Consider the following 24937-nt stretch of genomic DNA (forward strand, 5'->3'; position numbering starts at 1 on the left):
AAAACGCAATGTGATTCTTTGATAAATATCAAAATCTGTTTATAAAGCTGATATTATGATTTGTTTTATTGTGTCCATGTGTAGTATTTAGTGAACATGATAAAAATAAAAAAGGAATCAATTCATTAGTTACGTAAACCTTGACGAAGAAGCTTGTTTGCTTTGAAACCGGTCGGTGGAAAATAAAAATTAGTGGTTAAAAACAAAGTTGTATTATTTATTTTTTTATAATGAATAACCACAAAGTTAGTGCTTCAAATATAAACTTTAAACAAGTTTATAAAATTCAAAAATACCCGCCCATGATTAATCAACTTGTTAAAATTATCTGCTTCATTAGTTATATTGATTACATATGTTTTTATTTACCCAACACAGATTTCCTAAGGACTGAGATAAGAATACATTATTAGTAAGTACTGATATTAAGTTGGTAATATTCCTATGCAAATACAAAGTCCATTGTACTGTTGATTTACGGTTCATTATTGCTATATGTATCGACGGTAAAAAGGGTAAGTGACTGATGTACCATTATAGCTGAACTTGAGTTATATATACCACGTTTTTCAAGATTTTAAGCTGTGTTACATGAGCCGACACCCATAAATATCAGATGTAAATTTTGGCACTTACATCAAAACTCTTTTGTAGGGCGTTCATAAAATCAACGGATTTATATTATGCAAAATTTAATTTATTTTTACAAATTGTTGCTTACTTTTAAAATGTGTTTTTGCTTAGTGCTCAATTTTCAGTAAAAAAATCTTTGACTCTCCTGCAAAATTCACATTATGACGCCACAATCATGAATCCAAAAGGCTTACGGTAAAAACCGGTGGTACGTAACAAGTTTTCTGTATATTTAAAAAATATATATTATGTTTGGTTTTTAACACAACTGGCAACCCTAGTTGCAGCAATTTTTTGTATCGGTTACTAACTGTCTCCTCAACCACCCTTTTGAATATGGATGCATTCACAAAAAAAAACTTAACTGCAGATTTCCAGCATTTTTTTCACACTGCAAATTTTCTCTCTCGGCTTACCCGCATTCTCTCCACACTCCACTTCATACTTATCTATCTTCTCCCACCCGTCCCAGTCGACGATTTGAACATTCTTTTCACTCAACACGGCACTGAGCCCATCAAACCCACCCTTCTTAACCTCACTGTCGATGCATTTTCCCGCGAAGTCCCTGCAGATATTTTCCCCAACTTCAAAAGCATTGGACATGGTGGATAAGATGACTCCGACTGGCCCGGTCTGCAGCCACCCGGTGACATAGAGACCTCGTTCAACCAAATCGCCATCAATATTCGCAGTTGTACTTGTATTTTCTCGAGCTAAAACTCTACCGCGTTTATTAACAACGAGACCCTCGGAAGAATTGAAATTAATACACGAATCGGCCTGCAGACTCTTGTATCCGATGCTCCTTAGAACTAGATTGCAATTTAAAATTTCTCGTTGTTCCGTGCTTACCGAAGATGTATTTAAATAATCTTCGCCGACTAGTTTGTTAATAGCTAATTCGATTCCTTTTACTCTTCCGGAATCCGACATGAGAAATTTGACAGGACTTCGGCAGAACACGGGGAAAAATATCTTTTTATGTTTTGCGTTGATGTCCGGTTCTGAAAGATTTTTGATCATCAGTTCTGTGAGTCGCTTTCTCGGTCGTGGCAATTCTTTCAAGATATTCTCGATACCGTTGAAATCTTGTTTTCTCCAGGTTGTTTTGCACTCTCGCAGTTTGGTCTGCTCCCTTAACTCCTTGATGGTGAACGCGGCCTGAAGGGGTCCCCTCCGGCCGATCAGGTGGACGTGCTTGATCTTGGACTGCGCGAGGGCTGCGAGGGCGTGCTCCGTGATGTCGGTGCTTCTGAGGATGTCGACGGGGGTGAGGAGAATCCGCGCGACATCCATAGCGACATTCCCCTGTCCCAAAACAGCCACAGATGAACCAGACAGGTCAACCTGGAAAAATATCACCATCAAATACTTAATTCCACCTGATGGTGCAAAGGGCACTGCATCGGTACTCCAATCGCAGTGTAACAGCGATCATTCTACTATTACATAATACAGGTAAACGTCGTTTTGCTCCGGTTCGATTTACGCCGATTTACAATTACGCAGTTCAGCCGACACCAGACGACAGTAGGCGCCGTGATTCTAATAGCAGACACACTTTTACACGTTGTTTTATTCTATTACCGTGTACGCGAGCAGCCTATTGTGTGTGTGAAATTGTTTCCGAGTTAGTTTAAGTTTTGTTTCTAAGATATTTGTATTTTATGCTATGATTCTGCAAGAAAGGAAGCAACAACAAAAACAAATAAAATTGGATGCTTTTTTTAAAAAAAGTGTGAGAATTAAATTTAGTGCTGACGAACTGGTGAGTTAGTATTTATTATAAAAAATCATTATCAAGAGATTATTATTTATTTTGTAAATGAATTTAAACTGTATTTATAAAATACATTTATAATTTATTTATTTATCCATATACGTACATGTGTATATCATCACTATCATACGTATTATTATAAAACTTTTCTATATTCCATTTTTGGACATGAATAAATTTTTATTTTTCTATTATTATTTTGTATATTGTTTTGATTATTTTGCGTATTGTTTTGATAACTTGTATATTGTTTTAATATGTAAATAAATATTTTTGATTTATATATCGAAGAGTCCTGACTTAACACGGAATTTTCTAACAAGTCGGGACATAAAAAACATATAATTGCGTCTATGTAAAATTGTGTATTTTGTGCATTAAATAAAAATATATATATTTTTTTTTAATATAAAAAGGATATGAAACATAAAAAGGATATGAAACTAAACATATTAGATTGTTCTTAGAATTTTGACATAGAACCCTACCTTATATTTGTGTTCATTTTACGCCGGTGTCCCTCTGAACGGAACCGCGGCGCAAGAGAACGTTTACCTGTATATATATGCACGAAGGTATCAGTAACTCGATAAGTCTTTTACTTCAAGCCAGTCCAGGGACTATGAAATATTGCAGTGAAAAACTATCTGTCAAATAAATATTTCTCCTCAACTTTGCTGAGAATACGCAAGCACATTAGTCAGTGGACCATAAGGCCAATAAATCTCTAATCAATTTCCTGATTCAGGATTTTCACCCAGTGGCCATTGAGTAGGAAACACTCAGAATTCCGATCTATTAACACAAGTCTTTCTTTTGTGTACAAACATTCCTATGATTTACCTAAATATTTCAATTTTGAGACCATTTCCTTTTAGCTGTAAATAACCGTGTTAGAAAATGGGAACAGGTAGAGTGGGGTTCAAACCTCTGATTTTGATTCCAAGAGTCCAAAATACTGCACGGGACCACAACCCAGTTTTATATATATTTTTCTAATATAATATCATGAATATACCTTTAGATTCTGATCTCCTGGGACGCCATTGTACCAACCCACAAATTTGCGAGCTGACAATACATTCACAGACTCTTCATTTGGTATTCCTAATTTTCTGTCTTCGTCTGCACCATATGCCTGAAAATAAATTATTTATACATAGATCTCTAAGATATAAATCTAGAAAGGGTCTCCGAGATGGTTTGGTCATGTAGAACAAATGGACGACAAAAGATTGGTAAAACAAGTATATATGGCAAAAATGAATGGTAACGTGAGACAAGGACGACCGAGGAAGACGTGGCATGATCAGATAAAACAAAATCGTAAGTCTGGTCATGTCAAAAGCAGATAGAACCGAAGGGCATGTATGACAAGATGTAAGAATGTGGAAGAAGCTAAGAATGTATGCCAGGATAGACGTTGTGGCGGTCCATTCTCTCTGCCTACCCCTACGGAGAAATGACGTGATGGTAGTAGTAGTAGTGTTAATTGAAAACTGTTTGATTAAGGTGTTATAATATTTAATAATAACATAATACATACATTAACTATGTATTATGGTGTAAATATGTATTCAAATATGTAAACATAGCATATTTTGTAATTTTAGGAATATTTTTTGAGGAAATATAGAAATAACATCATTGTAAGACTCCCCATTTTGGTACACAAGATTTTTTTTTCTTTTACGTAATAGGAAATGTTCAAATATATATACATACATACGTAGTCCCAGAAGTACTGAACCTAACAAGAAAAAAAAAAGAAAAAAATATCATTATTCTGAACAGTCTCTTTTTAGCTCGACTTACTTTTCCCAGCGACATTCAATAGCTTCGACAACCTGTTATAGTAAGAACCGTCAAACTTTTCAAAATAGCCGCTAATCGCAGACTCAATCTCTTCATTGTTGGCAAACCTGTCGCCACCGAGTCATTTTTCCAAGTTTGGAATGAGAAAATAATCCGAGGGGGCTAAATCTGGTGAATAAGGTGCATGAGAAAGCGTTCGTGGTTTTGAATCGATGCAAACACTCAGCTTTAAGCCATTTCTCGATACTGAGCTCGAAGCAAGTTAGTTAAACCTAAAATTCATAGTCGCACTTACCAATAGAACGGCATGGTAGTTCTCTCGGAGTTGGGACAAACTTACATCTCTCCCGAGTGTAATGTTTCCATAGAAATTCACCTTTTCATTTTGGGCCGTCTTAGTAAAAGTGTGGATGACATTTTTAACCTCTGGGTGATCAGGGGCAACGCCAAACCTATAAAAAGTTATGTGAATACATATATTGTAAACTGACACAATATACAACAGATCAAGGACGTATAATAAATAGACACGTTACTCCTATACTAACTACATCTAAGATATAGCAAAAAATATTGCTTTACCCTCAACAATAAAAAAAGAAATACACATATTTCTTCAATTCATATTTATTTCTCGTAACCATAGATTCGACACTAGTAGGCATCTGTCAAAATTTTGTAAAATGTACTTAAATGTTTAACTAATTATCTACTTATTCCATAAATTGAATCGTGAAACGATACATCCATTTTGTTTTACACAGATGCAGTGCAATTAGAGCATTTTTCATCACAGATGACAGCATATTTCTGCGTAGCATCACGTCTGATCATCATGAATGTCCACGAGTGAAAGAAGGAAATGACCCACAAATTGATGTACCATTTTCTTCACGCTTGTAACGTGTTTATTTAATTACATATATGTCGTTGCAACAGATAAATACGATATTCTCATAGTAGAAGCATATTATATGTATTAAATATTGTATTGCTCTCAACAAATGGAAATAAAGAGATAAAGAGAAAATTATGATGCATGTTTCCTTAGTTTATCTATCTGCACAACGTGTTGCCTTAGCTACAAAACTGACCGTCAATGGTGTTTCTTATGTGCTTTATGTTATACCGGCTATGGCCGTCAAAATCGTGTCTTTCATTTAGGAAATGGCGGCTATTGACATTGTTAGTGAAAAGACAGCTATGTGAAACTGAAGTAATTATAGAGTAGGTAGGAGAGGAGATATTGCGTCCCTATGAAAAACCGTCCAAAAGTGTCCCAGTATGTTAGTCAAATAACATTTACTACAAACCATCAACCAACTACGGTCTAATCGTAAGTTAAATATTAAGAAAGTTATTACATGTCTCCATGTGAGTGGATCCTATGAGAAAAGGGTGTCTGCTAACATGTCAAATTGTGAATAATGTACTCTTAACTACCTTTTTTACCACATTTTTCAGACCATAAGATGCGCTTCTTTACTCTGAAAATTCAACCAAAAATTAGGTTGCGGCTTATGGTCCGATGTGTCTTATCGTCCAAAACCATTTATATTGTGTATTTTATTCATGTTTACGTGTATAAATAAGATGTATTTTATATTAATTAATTAATTTTTACAATAATTTAATTTTAATTTTAATCATTTGTATTGTTACTTTGGTTAAAAAAAATGTTTTTTTATCTTTTATTTCTGTATATATATTTTTTTAAAATAATAACAAAACTGTTTTTTTTTCTAAAAATTTATAAATTTTGATAATCCAAAATACGATAATTGGGGATATTAGCCCTACATGGCGATTTGGGTTTCTAAAAAAAAAATTAAAGCAAGTATCGAGACGCATCGATTATCTGAAGAAATCCTCAAAGTCTTATCGTTTTTCAAAACACTAATTTCGGATGCTAATGAAGTATAAAAGAAAGTTATGAACTATAAATAAATTCAAAATTAGATTACCTGCAGGCTTAGTTTTAAGGTGTAATTTTTTAAAACAAAGATTATTGAAAAAACCTCTCCTGAAAAATTAAGTTTCAAGCGAATGTCGAGTTTTAAAAAACGGTCCTCAACTTATTTGAGTTAAGTCGGTACACAAAACAAACAAAAAAATCCCACCTAGGCTTGGTTTGTGCTATTTATTTAGATTTCGATGCAATGCACAGTGGAGCAGGATTTATGACTCACAGATGTCTTATTTTGCGGATTTTTCTAAACATTAATAGATGATACACTTATCTCATTTCTATAAAAAATTGTCCCAAGCGGGTTTCATAACTTGAGAACTCAATTCTTCAATCAGCATTTCTATATTTTGTGGCATGTTTTATTTATGTGCATAACTTCGATTTCTTTTACAGATTTCAATTTAAAATGTTAATATATTCCATTGTTGCTGGCATAAGGAATAATATGTGACATCAAGGGCATTCATGCACAATACATGGTGATTTTAGCATATTTTTATTTGTAAAATACATTAAAAAGCAACAGGTAAAGTACAATAAATATTTAATAAATAAATAAACAGCTAAAATTTCAAATTCATTATTTTTTTTATTTTTTTTATCACATATTAATATATAAGAGAACCTTTTTAACAAACGGCTTTACTCGTGTGGTATTAGGGAGAAATTAGTTAATTACATAATTAGTTTTGTCGTTTGACAATAAGTACTTTCCCAATGTTTTGAGTATGTCCAAATGCTTGCAGACTGGCTGGATTTCCTCCCTAGGGAGTTATTCATTTCTAAACTTGTTACAACAGAGGGAAAACATTTTGAGAAGGTAATATGGAAGTCTAGGCAATTACACACGGTGTGACATTCACCGTTCTGCCTATGTTTGAACATGCACATTGCTCTTTACTTCACAAAAGAAAAAGGTTTTTGGTGTATATATTAATGTGCTATATTTAGTTATAAAGATGCTAAACTTGCTTGGTTTCTTTGTTGTTCTCAATATGTGTTTTTTTACGTTAATATTATTTATGTCCTGAATTAAGTTGTAACTCCTCAATTCAGGGGAATGTAATTCAATGTATTATACTTGTAAAATACATTTATAAATAATAATTTTTTAAAAAGTCAACAGATGGAACAGTTCAGGAAATGTGCATCTTCAAACATAGGCAGAATGGTGAATGTAACACAGTGTGTAAAGTGGCCACTTAAACCAGCCAATGACAGGTCATAAGCCCTGTAAATGCCTAGACTTCCATATTCCCTTCTCAAAATGTTTTCCCCCCTCTGTTATAACAAGTTTAGATAAGAATTTTCCCATATAAAAAGTAGTCAGTATCTATTGCCGGTCATCAACAGCTACGCAAAAAAAAGATCCTTTATTCTTTGGCGACGTAGCATCGTTATTCTGTTTTAATATGAATTAATATTCCACTAATAATTTTCGAACTTATTTGCCACTGAAGTGGTAGAATAAGGATAGAATTCCCATCCTTATTCTACCACTATGCCTAGGCGTAACTTTATACCAGTTTTATTAGCAAGGCTATGATAGCTCTTGTTCTTGTTTCAATTATTTATTTATTTACGCTTTATTATGGCAGTTTGCGAACTTTTATCAATCTTTTTTCTATCAATCAATTCTTGTACATAATCATATAATAATCGGAACATATTCAAAAACTTTTTAAAAAAATATTTTGAGGCTGCCCATTTCTTCAGGTTTCTTCAACTCCCTGTACAGTTTTAATCCCTTGAACGGTGTGTTTTGAGACTCTGTTTTTCTCTCCATTGGTAATCTTATCTCTAGTTTCGTAAGTATGCTATTGTTTTAATTATTTTTTTATATTTATTTTATTAAACCACACAATTATTTTATGAATGAGAATTGCTACATAATATTTTATTTGTTGCTTTACTTTGAGAAAGCCAAATCTTTTATGATTTTTTTTATATTGGAATATATATTTATTTTGAGTACTACTATCTTTCTCTATACCGTTTTTTTTAAAGGGCATATTCATGCAAAAATAACTCTTACCAATAGCAACATGTAATTTATCGTAATTTTTTTATTTATTTTTAATATATTACAACAGAGATGAAGAACATTTAAGAGAAGGTAATAAAGAAGTCTAGGCATCTACAGGGCTTATGGCCTGTCAATGGCTGGTTTAAGTGGCCACTTTACACACTGTGTAACATCCACCATTCTGCCCATATTTGAACATCTATATTCCTTCAATTCTGTCATCTGTTGATGTTTGTGAAGTTAAAGAGCTATTTAAAGAATTATTTATTCACATGTTCTTATCGTGCAATAATTTAAGTACTTCGTGCTGTTAAGTCTTATCAAGATTCATAAAATTAAAATGGAAACTAAGGTTGTAAAAACATAATAAAACTTTTTACCTGACGAGACCGAAGGGAACTGGCAATTTTTCGATAATGTCTATTTTCACGTCACTCAGGACCTTGGCTATATGCTGTGCAGCATAGAAGCCGGCAGGCCCAGCTCCAACTATGCAGACGTGCTTTCTAGACACTGCATTTGTGCTCAGTTTTCTCAAAGGGAAAAGACAACTCAAAGCCATTTTAATGGCAAATAAGTAAAACAAATCCACAAGCTAAAGTGATTTCAAGCATCACTTTTGAACAAACTGTTATAATAATCAAAACGATAACATTTTAAATCTCAGATAAACTATCTTTCACATCATCTTTAATGGAGTTATTATTTTACGAGGCTGTCATTTATTACATTTTCCAATTTTATTATTTTGACACTTCAAAACTTTCCGCCGGTGTTGCCAGTTGTCATTAGTTTGCACTTTGCGCAATATTGTCCGAGACACATCGTGCATCTTTTATTTTGACATGAGATGTCTATGATCTTCTTAAAAACAAACATGGCCGCCCAACGTCAACACGTTGGTTCGATATCTTCATCGGAAATGAGGGCCAAAGCGACCAAGTTTTTGGCGTCAAAAAAGAAATTAAACATACTACTGGAAATTTTGGAAACTTTTGAGGTACATTTTATGAATATTCATTCTCTAATTACGTAGAAATTAACACTTCTGTTACCGACTTATTCCAATGTTATTTCAGGTCGAAAATGACAGTTACGTCCCCAGTCTTCTCGCAATTGAATTAATATTTACGGAATTACTTAAGAAAGGGGACATGTACAAAGAAATAATTCCTCTAAAACCTGAAGGTGAGTGTTACATATTATTTTTTTCCCAGCGAATCCATTTCAAACTTCGTATTGCACAATTATTTTTGCAGTGACTAGTCAGGCTAGCCCCATTCAAAATGTAATTACGTTACTTCAAAAGACTAGATTACTACACTTTTTAGGTTTTCAAATTATGAACGTAAGGCCTGACTATCTGCAAAGATAGTTTTCAATTGTACATTTCGCTGTTTGTTATCACACGTGCACAAAAATACCATAACCCCTAACCTATATTCAATTCAACTCCTATGTCCCTTTTACTTTTGTTGCCGTGCTTGGATTTGAGGCTTCTCCTGGGGACAAATATTGTCATTCTTACTCATGACCGTATAGCAATGAGGAATTTCAGTTAAACAGGAAATTCAGATATAAAAACTATTTTCTTGCACTCCGTAAAAATGGCGAAGTTTCTACTGAATGGACTACTTTGAAACGTTACAGATTCGTGTGGACAATAACCGATCAATTATAGCGTTGTTATCAGTGATAGATTAACGGGTTTCAGGTAGCCATGTTTTTCAACATTTAGTGTGTTTTTACAGGTACAGGGTTCTCCTTTTAAATGTCAGGAAAATTCATGTGCAGTGTAATTTCAAAATTACAAACAAACCATCACGCTGTTTTCCGTAGGGGTAGGCAGAGAGGATAGAACGCCATATCACTCTATCTTTGCATACAGACCTCGCATCCTCTACATTCATACATCTTCTCATGCACGCACGCCGATTATTCCTACTCTTGATATGTCCATCTTCAAGTATTATTTTTTCCCTTTTATTTTTTTTTATTTATAAATCATATAACACAAAGCATTTTACAAGTATAATACGTTGAATTACATTCCCTGGAGTTACAACAACGCAATTCGGGACATAAATAATATTAACATTTAAAAAATAACACATATTGAGAACAACAAAGAAACAAAGCAAGTTTAGCACCTTTATAACTAAATTTAGCACAACAATATATACACCTAAAACCTTTTCTTACACAAGCAGAATAAATATATGTAAAAAAACGCTTTTAAGAATAAAAAAAGTAGTGAATCTACTAAGGGAGATAAGGTCATTAACATCACGTGCCATGCAGATGATGCAGCCATAGTGATGATGAGAACATATTGATCTCAGTAAGTAAACATCTGGATGCCTAAGAAATGTCGTATAATACAATGAACACATGATTATTGGAAACATAATTCGGATATACAAAACATGTGTCAGACCGATCATGGTGTTTACAATAGAGGCGAGGATAGATAGAGAGAAAATATCAAGTAGAAAAACTTAATAGAAAAACCAAGCATGGATTTGATGAACTTGGTATTTCGACAGCATTTAACCTACTTTCATCATAATTTTTCCAAGTCCATACTTCGCTCCCATACATTAGAGTTGGCACTAGAACTCCACTGTGAACTGCTAGTTTAGCTTCTTGCGATTAACTACATAACTTAAATTACAAAACTTACAAAAATCGTGGCAATGCTAATACAATACATAGTTTTTTTTGGCTTAGTTCGGTAGTCTATTAACAAATAAAAAAAATCAAAAAATCCGCTGAATTTTCGCATTACACAAACAATACAAAAAAAAAAACATATCATTACATTCCTCTGCTTGACTCCCTGTGTGAAGACAAATTCAACGTGATTTTTCCTTATGCTTCAGTTTTCTGTGCTATAATTCACCTTGGCCTGTTGTAGTGCAAAAAAATAATTCAAAATATTTTTTTTCCAGGCAAGACAGACGCACAGCGCGATGCGCTTCGGGGGCTGTACGAAGTGTCGTTCCGTCAGGTGGTGCGCTGCATGGGAAAGGGGCACGCGGCCAGCCGAGGACAGGCACTCGCCAGTGCTGTGGGGCTCCTGAGGGCGCAGGGCCGCCACCCCACGGAGCAACAAGAGCCCGGACAGTACTACTTCCCTTCGCAGATGCTCCAGGTCGGCCTTGCAATACAATGTTCTGTTTAACAAACGATGAGATCTTTTGAAATAACATTAATATCTAAAAACATAAATTTTACATAATATGTATTAGCAATAATACTAATCTTTTTTCCATAATTTATAAAATAATAAAATAATTATAATTTAGGCCTGCTATAGCAAAATATGACATCATTATTTTAAAAAACTAAGATGGATATATTGAGTCTTGAAGAATTAAACCTTTATGGAGCTTGGAAAGATCCCCTTCATTCCCGAGAGCACCAGCTTCAAGACTGTTTTATGTTACTGGCTGCTAGAAATGCTGCTTTTAAGGTTTTTTGTTCATAAAGTATTTTGTATATTTTTATTTTGAATCTTGAAACACATAAACATATTCTTATTTGTGCTCTCAAAACAACATTGTAAATATATCTCATTTATTAGTTGTTTTACACAGGCCACGAAAATAACATTGTAAATATATCTCATTTATTAGTTGTTTTACACAGGCCACGAAAATAACATTGTAAATATATCTCATTTATTAGTTGTTTTACACAGGCCACGGTTTTTCCCACGCACCTTTAACAGATTATTTTTAGAAACAGTTTTATTAATTATCATGACTAGTTTTTCCTTTCAGTATATCAAGAGAATAACTGTTTTAAATTAACAGTTTAATTTTTTGTGAAACTGTTTTAGCTGTTTTGGAAGAATTACTATTTAAAAAGAACTTTTTCTTTTCCACCTCTCGTTGTAAATATCAATATAAGGCAGGCAAGCAGCGAAAGCACTCCCTCTACACACCCGAAGCTGTTAAAAAGATGGGAGGATAATGCACGCTGATTGACAGTGTATTTTTCCCCCCCAGGCTATTATGACAGAACTTCTGAGCAGCGAAAACAACAACGCCCAGCTGATTGCGCGCTTCCAGGAGTACACTGCATACAGTGATGTGCTGTTCTACGCCTGGAAGATATTGCGCACGATAACTCCCCGCACCGCCCCGTCTGAGACGTACGTGAGGAACTACTTGGAGCTGGCCGACAAAATGGGCCTCAAGGACACCAAGAAGGGGAGGACACAACCGCAGCAGGAAGAAGACAAACCCAAGAATCTGTGCGAGGCCGAAGGTAAACATTTCTCCACCTGGTTATCAAATATTTCTTCTTGTTCCTTGCGATAGACCTATTTGGTCTGTTCCCTCGATGGTTTCTCCTCCTGTGCGGTGGATTCCCAGCTGTCCTTCCGACTTTTAGGAGGGCTTCTACGAGGCAGGAAGCTGACAGTGTGCTGTAATATAAGGCAGTCTGGTGGTGTCCATTCTTTGGATATTACCACACCGGTCCCTCTTTAGCTGTCTACTCCATCTTGAGATGTCCTCAGCCTCACAAACCTCCCTTATTCTGGTGTCATAAACAGTTCCCCAAACAGTGCACAAAATGTCACAACAAAAAATATTAAAAAAAAATAAATTGCAATTGCCTACATTTAATAAAACTTTTTTTTTAGGCAAGGCATTCTTTCATTTCCAATACGCCAAGGTCCAGCGCTGGATGTCACGATGCTGGTCTTCGGTGTGCGGCTGGAGCCTCAAGGGAGACTGCCACCGGCGCGCCCTTCTACTGCTGCTAGACCGCCTGCTGCCGCACCTTCCCAACCCGCTGTTGCTCACCGATTTTCTCATGGACTCTATGGACGCAGGTAAGGGGATAGTATTAGCATACGTTCTGTCGAACCACAACTCGATGTTCAAGAAGATTTCGCGTGGTTGGATGTGAAGGACCTTTTAGATGGCAGTTATTTCTAATTAGTCACCGTGCCGCCTTCGTTCTTCAAGTGCGCTTTGACCAAGTTATTTCAGGTGTTTTTCCACAGCACTTGGAGTTTGGAACAAAGTTCTTCCATGTCTCATACACGCTTCCATTCTCTGACAGGCTAAAATATAGACTAGACTCGGTAAGCATAATGGACAGTAATATTTGGATTGCAGGTGGGGCGACAAGTATGGTAGCCCTTCAAGGCGTGTTCACTCTCATCCAGCAGCACAACCTGGAGTACCCTAAGGTTTACACCAAACTGTACTCCATGTTCGAGCCGGAGATCTTCCACACCAAACACAAGTCCAGGCTGTTCTACCTCGCCGATATGTTCCTCAGCTCCACGTGAGTATAATTTTTTCAATGTTTACGACACTGTTGTATTGAACGCTGCGTATTTCGATCATTTGTACATTTATATAAATATTTTAAGTATGAGTGTACAGGTCTGGATTTTGTCTAAGGGAAAAGGCTGTTGCAGGAAACTGCTGCAAGATATTGCATAGATTTATATAATATTAAGTGTGTTGTCCAGATGCCCTTTGAAATATATGTATGTTTATATAATAATATTTCATTGTTATTTTTGCTATTATTTAATTATGTACGTGCTTCCACTTTCCATTATGTTGTATCCCAACTCAACACAGGGCCCATGGCCTCATAGAGTTTGGAATAATACTTTTACGTTATTGGCAATTATGGTGGATTACTCTGATAATTTCTCAATATGAACGGGGCTCTGGACTGGCACCTGAATCGTAAGACTGATCACCTTACCTTCACGTAGCAGTTGATCGAGATACGCTGCATTTAGTGTAACAATGCAGTGCCCTATGAATAAGCAGGTGTGGATAAAGGTATGATGATTGTTTTGATCCATAAAAATAACATTCGTCCGGTTAATTGGTAAGACATATCCAAATTACAAATTCAGAGATAATGAGGAAATAAAATACATATTTCAATACTCAAAATCTAATATTGTCGGTTTGTACCCCATTCTAAAATATTTTTAAACCAATGTTTAGTGATTGCTGTTTTTTATATATTTTTTTATTGGAAAGCCAACAGACATTTATAAATTTGTAAGATACAATTATATTATAAATACATATCAAAAAGTCCAATTAGGCGAGGCTAAGACGCTTTCACATAATATTGTTATTGTAAATGTTGTCACATAAAAATTATATGTAACATAATATAACTAATCATACAAAACTTATAATATTACTAGAAATGTAAATGTAACACATATTACTAAAAATATACCTACTTTTGAATATTGGTCACACAGTTGCACATTATAATATATAATACAAATATAGTTGACCATACAGTGTACATTTATAATGTGCCTACATACAGAACTGCACATAACCTGCATAATATAGGCTGCGGATTCAAGGCGCAACATTATAACTTGAATTATTTATGGAAATTTCACTTTTAAAGGAAGTTAAAGATATGTTATTAATATCAATATAATTTAATTTCTGATTACACATATTGAAGGTTCTATTTGAAAAGATTTAGTGGAACATTTAGAAATATTATATTGGCAATGTGTTCTTATGTGAAACTTGTAATCAGCCTAGTTGTTTGTTGTTAATTTTGACGTTGTTTACTTACTCAATACCTCTAATAATCGTGTCTCCAGGCACCTGCCGGAGGCGCTGGTGGGGGGTTTCGTGAAGCGCCTGTGCCGCCTGGCGCTCCTGGCGCCGCCCAGCGATGCGTTGCTGCTGCTGCACTTCGTGGCCAACCTGCTCATCCGCCACCCGGCCCTGAAGCGTATGGCGTGCCGGGAGGACGCCAACCTCCGCCAAGCGGGTAAGCCAGTTCCCGCAACTATAACCGCCGGGATTCAACATACTCTGTTCTAATTTATGTATTTTTAAAACAAAACTTTGACTAAAAAAAACTGATTTGAAATACATACTAAAAAAGAACAGTGGATAAATTTCCTTTTATAGAAATCGTTTTGGCATTTAAAAAATATTTGTATTTATTGTATCTTAATTTTATTGACAACAAAATACTTGAAAAGTCATAAAGATTATCAACAAAAATCAATGTTGGTATATCCAAAAATTTAATAGCATAATTATATTATTACTATTAGGCATTGTTAAATTGATATTTAAAAAAAAATCAAAATCATTTTTGTACTGTGTAAAAAAACTAGATAAAATTTCAAAGTTGTGTAAAAAAAACTGTTTAAAATAAATGAACAGCGATGGAGTTTTGGCAAATCAGCAAACATAATTAAAAAACTCACGCTTACTAGTCCCCTTAGTTTAACCCTGTACATTATTTATTATTATATTTATTTATTTATTTACATTCATAAGTTTATGGTACATTATTTGAGACATAATTAAAAAAAAACAAAACAATAAATATTTTTATAGAATAGAATCCTTCCCTTACATCAGAGTAATAATTCTCCAGAGAAGCCCCTTTAAGCTCTACTGCATATAATAAAAACGTTCCAAATTTTTGGTTTGGTGTTAGTTTAACAAAAAACGTGTAACGGACGGTTTCAGTTTTCTCTTGGAATTCTCAACCCAAGTACCTACGGCCCGTTGTATTGCCGTAATCTGTTGCTAACTTTGTGGTCAATTATCATAGAATGGTTTTTCTCCGTACGGGCACCTCCGCCTTACAGTACACCGCTAACTCAAAATTTCAATAATTTTGTCCCACTCTGTTTCATTGAAATATTATGTATTGTATTTCTTTCGACTTATTTTTTTTATGTACCTACACTTGAGTAGGTACATTAAAAACACTTCAGTATTTTTAATTAATAATAACCTTATGATAAAAAATAAACAGAAATTTTGCAAAAAAATGCAAAAATTTCATTTTCAATTTTTTCTTTACTATCCCCTTTAAAATACTCACCATTTGCGACGATGCATTGATGCCAACGCTTAATTCAATTGTCCGTGCACTTTTCATAAGCCTGCGAAGGAATGGCCTTTAGCTCTCGCAGCGAATTCTCTTTTATGGCATCAATCGTCCCAAATTCCCTTCCTCCTAAGAGCAATTTTTGTCTTGGGAAAAGAAAAGTCAGACGGGGCCCAGCCTGGAGAATACTGTGCTTGGCTGATGAGATTAGTCGAATTTTTGCCCAAAAACTCCGAATCAATCACGGCCGTATGAGACGGCGTGGCGTTTTATCGTGGTGTGAAATCCACATATTGTCGTTCCACATTCCTTCGGTGTTTTTGGGACCAGGGGGGCAGTCATGCGTTTCATACCAAAAAAATTTCAATGATGAGATGCTCAATAACACAGCAAGCTCTCGGTTTGGTACACATCGATTTTTCAACACAATTTGCTTTGCCGATTCGATGTTTTCTTCGGTACTTGACGTTCCTGGACATTCAGTATGTTTATCATCATCTGAGCATTAACGAACATCTTCAAACCTCCAATACCGTTTATATGCCCGTGTTTTCGACATACACAGTTTTCAATTATTCGCCACACAAAATTTCATTAGCAACACAAAATTTGAGGCACGCTCGTTGTGTCAATTTTTTATCCATTGTAAAAATCACCACACAGCAATTCTTCGACTCATTCAAACAGACGCTGACAGAATATTAAGCATCCGATCGCTGTCAAACTTTGACAGATTATCAAACAGTGCTGTCAACGTGGCCGATTGGTTGCAGCGCGGGCATTTCAAATTATAAATTCCTGTTTATTTTTGATCATAAGGTATATTTAAATATAAGTTATTATATCATTAGTTATTATATCATCGTATAAAGAGACATTTTGGCGTACTTTGAAATTAGATTTTTACCAGTGTAAATGAATAAATAAATTATTAGTATTAGTAAATCAACAACCCTATATTTTATTTTATTTTTATTTCATTCAGAAAACATACAGTCATACATAATAAGTATTAAAAACAACATTTTTAAATATAAAAAGACCAATCAAGTTTTCATAAATTATGCAAAAGATATAAACATTAAATGTGACAAAAAAATAAATAAATAAGAAATTCAAGTGAGAAAATAATAATTGTTAACATTTGCGTTTTCCATGGAGGTTATCGTTGGTAATTAATTAGAATAAATAAAAATACCAAATGTACACTCTACCAAATGAGCCACACTAATACCAAATGAGCCATTCACGCACACACACATGAACGCACATATAAAACATACACAAACATATACATTACATGCGGCACATATACATAGCATAAACCACTCAAGATGCACATTCAGCAACTATCCCAAATTATCGACCCCATGAAGAAATTTTCTGTATAAATGCAACATGCAGTTAAAAATGACTACATCAATACTGAGTCCATTATAATTTCTACAGGTACATCTAATGAATGAATTCGAGGTATAATTGCTTTTACAAGAAAACAACGGAAATCAACCATATTATTTAGAATTTTGATAAGAAAAATTGAATCACACATAAGGTGCCTTTTTTGTAGTGATTTTATAATAAAATTAATCAAAGATGCGCCGTAATTGTCTTCAATGTTACCAAAACTTTATTCCAGGCTCCTTACAAATATATATATCGTTGATATGTTCCAATCCCACAGCATCCCTCGACCCATACATGATGGAGGAGTGCGACCCGGCACTGAGCTGCGCCCTGCAGTCCAGCGTGTGGGAGGCGGCCGGCCTGCGCAGGCACGCCGTGCCCGGAGTAGCGGAGGCGGCGGCCCGCGTGCTGGCAGCGCCCCACGCCACGCTTGAAGTCCCCATCTCGCAGCTGCTCGACGACACCACGCAAGATGTGAGTATTGGCATCGTTTTGTCTAATGTCACCACTTTCGTTCGTTGGAGTAATAACATCATGAAAACTATAGTCCTTAAAATATAGCTTGATTAAAATGACAGCTGTCAAACTAATGTCAATAGTGGATGGGAAATTACTGATCACTGATCATGTACCGATCAAATTTATTTTATCAGTTTTTTCATGCAAATATGAAATTCTGTTTCCGAAAACTGATATAAAAACACAAAAACAAGCCTATTATAGTGAGTTTAAAACAATTCTTATATATATAAGACATTTTATACTTTTTTTTCATGAACAATAAATATCAAATGAATTATTTTTTTATTAGATCGAATTACATTGATCAATTTGATGCAACCCTGTAAAAATGTCATTAATAATTAGGTTTATTTTAGATCTTTTTTTTTAAAGCTGATTTTTTATAATTATGTTAATTTATATGTCAAGCATCGTATTAAAAAAATTAATTAACATGCCAGATACTAATGATTTTTTGTGTGCCAATATAAACCACTCCTTAGACGTTATTACAAAGTTATGTCTTCACTTTTGTTGACAACTGTTATTCTATTCAAGCTATTTTTTAATGACTATAATTGCCGAGCGTCAAAAGTATTTCCAATTATAATAGGATAGCCAATTTATACCTTGATAAAGAAACTTTAGTAGCTTTGAAACCGGTCAGTAGGAATAAAAAGTAAGTGGTTAAAAACAAAGTTGACTAAACACAAATATTCAAATATAAATTTCATTTTATGTAATATTTTTGTTTCAGATATTTGTAAGTGAATTGAAAAAATCATACAAGCAAGTATTCCTCACATTCAGTCGGCCGCAATCTATGGCCCTACCCACCGGGGACAGATTAATGCAGATGTGGCAACTCGTATAAACTAATTTAATCTTAATATCAAGACTATTATCATAATCAGACTCTCAATTACAATGGGAAGCTAAGAGATTTACCTGCATTTGTCGATATTATCAACTCCGATTTAAATTATCATAAAATAAAACATGTTGCACGCTAAGAAAAAAGAAAAGAAGAGCGCTTCGAAAATAAGATGAGATAAATTAGAGGAGGAAGTGGAATTGACCAATTCGGAATTCACTTTTGAAAAATTACATGAACGCCAAATGCTATAGTAATGTCCCATCTCTCTCGCAATAAATTTGTTTCATGTTCCCGGCCGTGTCACCAAAAGTCAAAATCGGCTATTTATTCAATCTTCTAAGAGCACCTTTCGTTTTTATGCCCCAAAGTCCAGAATGTGTAGATTAGTCAATTCATCACACAACTTGGAATTCTTTGGGATAGATCTTCCGGCTTTTCGTAGATCTATTTGCCACTAAAACAGTACAGGATGAAGATGGATTGGCATGGTTTAGCTCGAAGTTTTATACGTTTATCGTGACTATTATTTTATTGACCTTGTTTGTCTTTGCTCATGTTCTTTATGTTCGGTTTCTTGCATTATATATTTCTTCATGTAACTGTTGTAATTGGCTTAGACTATATGTAATAAATAAATTATACATACAATGATAAATATCTCGTTTTCCAAAAGTTTATTTTTGAAGTCGTAAAATTTCATTTTAAAAATATTCAAAGGGGAACAGAATATGTTAAACTTGAATATGTGAGTTTTGAACGTAGTTTTTTTGACGATGGATTATAAAAAAATAACCTGTCTTGTTGATTTAAGGTGACAATTTACTGAAGTAAAAATACTACATTCACCTCAACTTATGTATTTGACCAATTAGCAGTTTCACCCTCTAACGAGCATCTTCAGACTACGTTGTATTCTTTATTTGCAAAGCCGTATATATACACAAATATTTTACAATATTAATTTAATTTCCATTAAGGCTTTTACATTAATGGTATCCATGACAAAATAATACATAATATGAGGCGTTAAAAGCATAAATGTCACTGTCCATGATCATTGTTTTTGGTAAAACCAACAAAGCCAATAACGAAAATACTTTTAAGTTCAATGTGTAACTTATACATGGTATAATCAGTAGCGGAAAAATTGAATTTTTGCTACTGGTTTTGTTGGTCTTCCCAAAAACATTTTTTCTTTAAACCCCCTCATATAACATGGTTATGTTGAAATCAAATTCAAATATTGGATCGTCATTTTATTTTATTTTTTGTGACAAATTAGGAAGTTTAATGTTAGGGATCTGGTTATAGTTCACACACAGAACTGTATTCTTAATTTTTCCCGGACACAGGACAATATTATGTAGAATATGCATTTTATTAATAATATAATTTATACTGTGCAACTGTGATGATGGGAATTTCAAGCAACTCATATTTCTTCTTTTTCAACTCAAAGTTCTTACTCTTCCGCCATAATTGAGGGTCTGGCAACATTGAAAAACAAATGAATACTGGTTTGTAGATTATGAAACATAGCTTCAAATGCATCAAATTTGTTATTCTTTTATTGCATTCTGGCTTAATTTTACTGTCAATATTTGAGCATCTTTTGTGCGTCTTCACAAATAATGATGAAAAATTTGAAATTATATTGTTACAAATATTATTATCGTACATATAAGTTATAAATGAAACACCCATGGTACATGCAAGTTTTTTAAAAATCAATTAGCGTTTTTCCCCTGTGGATTGAGAAAAAGAGGCTGATTGAGAAAATTTCTGTGTACTAGAGGTAAACTACGGTAACTCCAAATATGATTAAATTGAGTTATTACTATTAAGTCAAAATCAAATTTTTTGTCCTTTTTTAGGCGTCATCTCGAAATTAAAAGTTAATGGTAGCATTAACTCCTAATTTCTTTAATAACAAATATTATTTATTTATTTTTTATTGTAAGCCACACAAAATTAGATGTTCTTAAGAACAGTAAGAAAACACACAGTATTTCCAAAGATTTTTAAAATGTGTGTTTTTGTAATGTGTATCGATATATTTTAGAAAACAAATTTACTTTAAAGCCTCTCATTAAAAAATACAAGACGTTTAAAGTATGAAAAATAATTTGTTTCTTCAGATAAATTGGGTTTTTGGAGATACTGTTTTACCTCTCGCACACAGATTTTAGTTTGCTGTAACGACTTATTTTGTATAAATATATTGACTTTTATAATAAAGATACCAGCATTGACGTTGTTACAAAAGTGATAAAACCAGTCATTGGTTATTCCAAATTTGTGTATTTAAATATCGCTGGCGTTTTATTTCTATAATGAATTGAGGACTCTGCATTAAGAGGGGGGCAGATCTAATTTGCAAAAAGTATTGCTTGAAAAAATACGATATTTTAATTAAATCATTGGTAAATATGAATAATCCTTAATCAGGTCAGTTCTTACAATTTTTCTGCAGTATATTTAGTATAGTCTTGTACAATAGTTATATTTTAATGAAATTTCATTTTTCATTTCCCCACTTTAGCGTATTCCTCAGTTTTACACTTATTTTTGTTGCTCCATAGAAAAACGTAAAACAGGAATTTTACTGTACTTTTCAAAATTCAATTTCACTGAACAGATATTGCCGGCGCAATGACAATATGTTACTCTGCATTAATCGTTGTTAATTGCAAAAAGGGGGCAGCTCCGGATCTGCTCCCATATTGCACAATACACGGCGGCAGATATAAATTTTGCAATAGTTCACTTGTTTTTCAGAGGAATCGACTCTTGCGTATCAAATTTAATTTTTGCAAATAGACTAATAATAGGATCGGTAAGGTCCTCCATTACAATAAACTTCTACCAACAATTTTCACTATCAAACTTGAATGATGAATATCAAATATTATTAGCGGCCTATATTACAAATATGTTGTGTGTTATTATTGTACTATTTGTAAACATTGTATACAAATTGATTTAAGGGTTCTTATCACTTGTACAATCTGTTTAAATGAGTGTATAGTTTTTTTCCGTGTCATTCCTTCTTTATAATCCATCAACTTAATTCTCCGGAGAAACATATTAAATAATTTTGCAGAAAAATAATCCCCGCATCTTTGACCAAATCTATGGCATTTAGGTGAAGAGGTTCGTCTCACAACTGCGAAAGGGACTTATGTTTAGTTTTTCCACCAACTGAGTTTATACTGATTTCATTAGTTTTTTTTTCATGCATTTTAGGATCAATTTTAATCTTGTAAACTCACAGGTTGAAATAGATGAAGATATACAAGTCATATTGTGTTTTTTCTCATATTTGTTTTTTTCATCAATATAACAATTAGGTAATTTCGATACAAGTTACATGTACTTGTTTACCTAATACGAGGGTTGCTACTTACGTTTTGAGATAGACAAGTAAAAACAAATATTTATAATCGAAAATGGCTTTATTGTTTTTCAAAATATTCTCCTTGAAGATCAATACACTTTTGCATGCGTTTGAACCAAATTTTCGAAGCACTTTTTCCAGTCCGATTGAGGTACCTCCAAAACATGTGATTTGAACGTATCAACCGCTTCTTCAGGCGAGTGAAACTAATGCCCAAGCATGCCTCAATCTCACGATATGTCACATGACGATCTTGCAATTCACGCAAAGCATCGATTTTTCCTGGCACAACAGCCGATTTTAGATGATCTTCACGAACTACGCCTTTTAACGAAGTGCGACCACGATTGAATTCAGAAAACCAGCGAAACACGGTGACTCGAGATGGTGCTTCATCGCCAAAAGTCGCAGCGAGTTGATCGGCACACTGTTGTTGGTTTAATCCACGTCGAAAATCATAGAAAATCATTGCACGAAAATGTTTACGATTTAGTTCCATTTTTTTAACAAAATTAATGTTTGAAGCAAATTTGTAAACACAAATATCACTCGTACGACAAAACGTTCCGAGTTATTACCATTAAAAATGGCAAACTTTACGATGACAATGTCAGATTTGACATATTCGCACTGGTGTTGCCATATTTTAAAACTTAAGTAGCAACCCTCATAGTACTTTTGAATTATTCTTTCGAACTTGTAGCCCTTCACCTAACCTCTCGTAGACGTAGTGGAACTGCATACTTAACTAATTTTCTCAATTATAGGGACATGTACCTAAAGAGGAAAATAAAGACCCAAATGCCACAGAAATGACGTCTCAAAGAATATGTCATTTTTTGTTGATATTTTTTGATAAAACTGGTTAAAATTGTTGATACAAAGTATCGATCAAATTTCTTACTTTAGTTTTAATGTTTTCTTTATTGCCCAATGAACCCTTCCGCCTAAGTAGGCTTCTTCAAGACTGGTCTAGAAGGAATATAGATACATACCTACTATATTTTATTACAAAGCCTCTTGTCTTTTTGTACTTAGTGATATAACGTCCATAGTCCTACCAGCAGGACTTTGCAACCCACCAGTAGGATGCACATTCTTTAGTTATATGGATTTCTAGACCTGTTATCAGGATGCAGTTTGTTTATAATATGTAGCGTGTTTCTTTCTCTCTTAGCAAATATTTTTATCATGTTTCTACGATCAGTCTAGCCGAAATGGCTATGAGAATAAGACGTGGCGTCTACGCCTACAGACAAAAGTTACATTTTTTTTAGGAACAAAATGGTGAAAACGCATATTCACGCATATAGGTATTGCCAGCAGGATAGCCCTCATCCACTCGTACATATCGTACCATAAAATTAGCCCTGCTGGCAAGACCCGCTCCCCCCGAGCTGTCCTTCCGGAAGCGCCTTCCAGAAGGACACGGTGTTGGACATCCTATCACTAGGTACTAAAAACGATCAAAGCCCGTGTGTTGGTTTTACATTTTTTAGAAACATGATAATTGTTTAAATCAAATGTCTTAAATAAAGTGTTTACTCTTTTTTATTTATAATTAATAAGAAAATATGATTTATTTGATTACGTAGGATATTCAACAATGTTTTGAGTATGTTCAAATGTTTCCAGACAGGATGGATATCCTCCCTATGGAGTAATTTTGATCTAAATTTGTTGCAACAGAGAGGAAAAGCATTTTTGAGAAGGGATGTGGAAGTCTAGGCATTTACAGAGCTTATGACTTGTCATTGGCTGGTTTTTGGCTGGCTGGACAATTACCATTTTGCCTATTTGACTTTTGTGAAGTCAACAAATGAAGAGAGCTAAAACATTTATCATGTGGGTAAGATTCATCTGACTTAATCAATTCACCTACTAGGCACAATTTTCCAATTTTTATACTTCTTCCCTAGACTTCCATATTCCCTTCTCAAAAATGTTTTCCCTCTCTGTTGCAACAAATTTAGACATAGGATATTGTTCAAGATTTGCCATTAAAATATATTTTAATTTAACTCTAGTTTTAGCTATAAATATGTACACAGTAGTAAACTAATTCCTATTCAGTAGTAACAACTTGAATGTAGACAAAAAACATCTGTGAAGCTTTTTTTGCTGTTGCTAAAACGCTATAATCCTAAGTGATCAAATAAATAATAATCTAAAATTTACGATTATTATGTACGTGCTTTGTTGGTAAAATTTATAATGTCTTGATTTCACAAATGTATATAAATATGTAATTGATGTAAAATATTTATTCCTTTTGTTATAAACTATACATTGGTAATCTCAAATGATACACGGAAATGTGTAAATTAAATATTTATTTTTTAGAAATGCCTCGAATAAATAACACATTAGTTCTGTAGTCATGTAGCGAACGTCTATCGTAGATTCAGAAATTGCGGAGTCTTTTTGAAAGCTAAATATAATGATACATAATCGAGGTTTTAGTACAGCTTAGAAAACAGTTGGCACAGTCCCAGGCTTTTAGATTTAAAATTTAATAATTGCCGAAGTTTTTTGTTTTTGGGAATCAATTCAATTTGAAGAACTACAGCTTGCCCACCACATACCGCACACCGCATCTGAGGACATAAGTCTCCTTGGCGGTGCCCACATACACGGAAAAATTGCCC

At 34.0% G+C, this 24937-nt stretch overlaps 2 protein-coding genes across 2 annotated transcripts; one reads left to right on the top strand and one right to left on the bottom strand.

Annotated features, from left to right (window-relative positions):
* Positions 1 to 216: 216 nt before the first annotated feature.
* On the bottom strand, positions 217 to 9000 carry dare (NADPH:adrenodoxin oxidoreductase, mitochondrial). Its single transcript, XM_088243674.1, has 4 exons — positions 8607 to 9000; positions 4527 to 4683; positions 3435 to 3554; positions 217 to 1983 (listed from the first exon to the last, which is right to left on the bottom strand). Exons 1-4 carry the CDS (start codon positions 8786 to 8788, stop codon positions 994 to 996), a joined length of 1449 nt encoding a protein of 482 aa, XP_088099800.1. The 5' UTR covers positions 8789 to 9000; the 3' UTR covers positions 217 to 993.
* An 84-nt stretch (positions 9001 to 9084) lies between these two features.
* On the top strand, positions 9085 to 19040 carry LOC148283542 (nucleolar complex protein 4 homolog). The gene is made up of 9 exons (XM_088243673.1): positions 9085 to 9226; positions 9306 to 9414; positions 11178 to 11380; positions 12240 to 12501; positions 12881 to 13072; positions 13362 to 13533; positions 14852 to 15024; positions 17792 to 17988; positions 18773 to 19040. Exons 1-9 carry the CDS (start codon positions 9104 to 9106, stop codon positions 18887 to 18889), a joined length of 1548 nt encoding a protein of 515 aa, XP_088099799.1. The 5' UTR covers positions 9085 to 9103; the 3' UTR covers positions 18890 to 19040.
* The last annotated feature ends 5897 nt before the right edge of the window (positions 19041 to 24937 follow it).

The sequence above is a fragment of the Micrasema longulum genome, unplaced genomic scaffold, assembly GCF_059751315.1.
Source record: "Micrasema longulum isolate JH-2025_06_02 unplaced genomic scaffold, ASM5975131v1 h1tg000224l, whole genome shotgun sequence".
NCBI classification, from domain to species: domain Eukaryota; kingdom Metazoa; phylum Arthropoda; class Insecta; order Trichoptera; family Brachycentridae; genus Micrasema; species Micrasema longulum.

What these genes read in the sequence shown, in the direction of transcription:
- LOC148283542 (XM_088243673.1), top strand. Translation starts at nt 9,104, where the DNA reads ATGGCCGCCCAACGTCAACACGTTGGTTCGATATCTTCATCGGAAATG. An exon ending in AAATTTTGGAAACTTTTGAG is followed by an intron (nt 9,227 to 9,305) that starts GTACATTTTATG and finishes ATGTTATTTCAG; the next exon opens with GTCGAAAATGACAGTTACGT. An exon ending in AATTCCTCTAAAACCTGAAG is followed by an intron (nt 9,415 to 11,177) that starts GTGAGTGTTACA and finishes TTTTTTTTCCAG; the next exon opens with GCAAGACAGACGCACAGCGC.
- dare (XM_088243674.1), bottom strand. Translation starts at nt 8,788, where the DNA reads ATGGCTTTGAGTTGTCTTTTCCCTTTGAGAAAACTGAGCACAAATGCA. An exon ending in GTTCCCTTCGGTCTCGTCAG is followed by an intron (nt 4,684 to 8,606) that starts GTAAAAAGTTTT and finishes AACTTTTTATAG; the next exon opens with GTTTGGCGTTGCCCCTGATC. An exon ending in CAGGAGATCAGAATCTAAAG is followed by an intron (nt 1,984 to 3,434) that starts GTATATTCATGA and finishes ATATTTTTCCAG; the next exon opens with GTTGACCTGTCTGGTTCATC.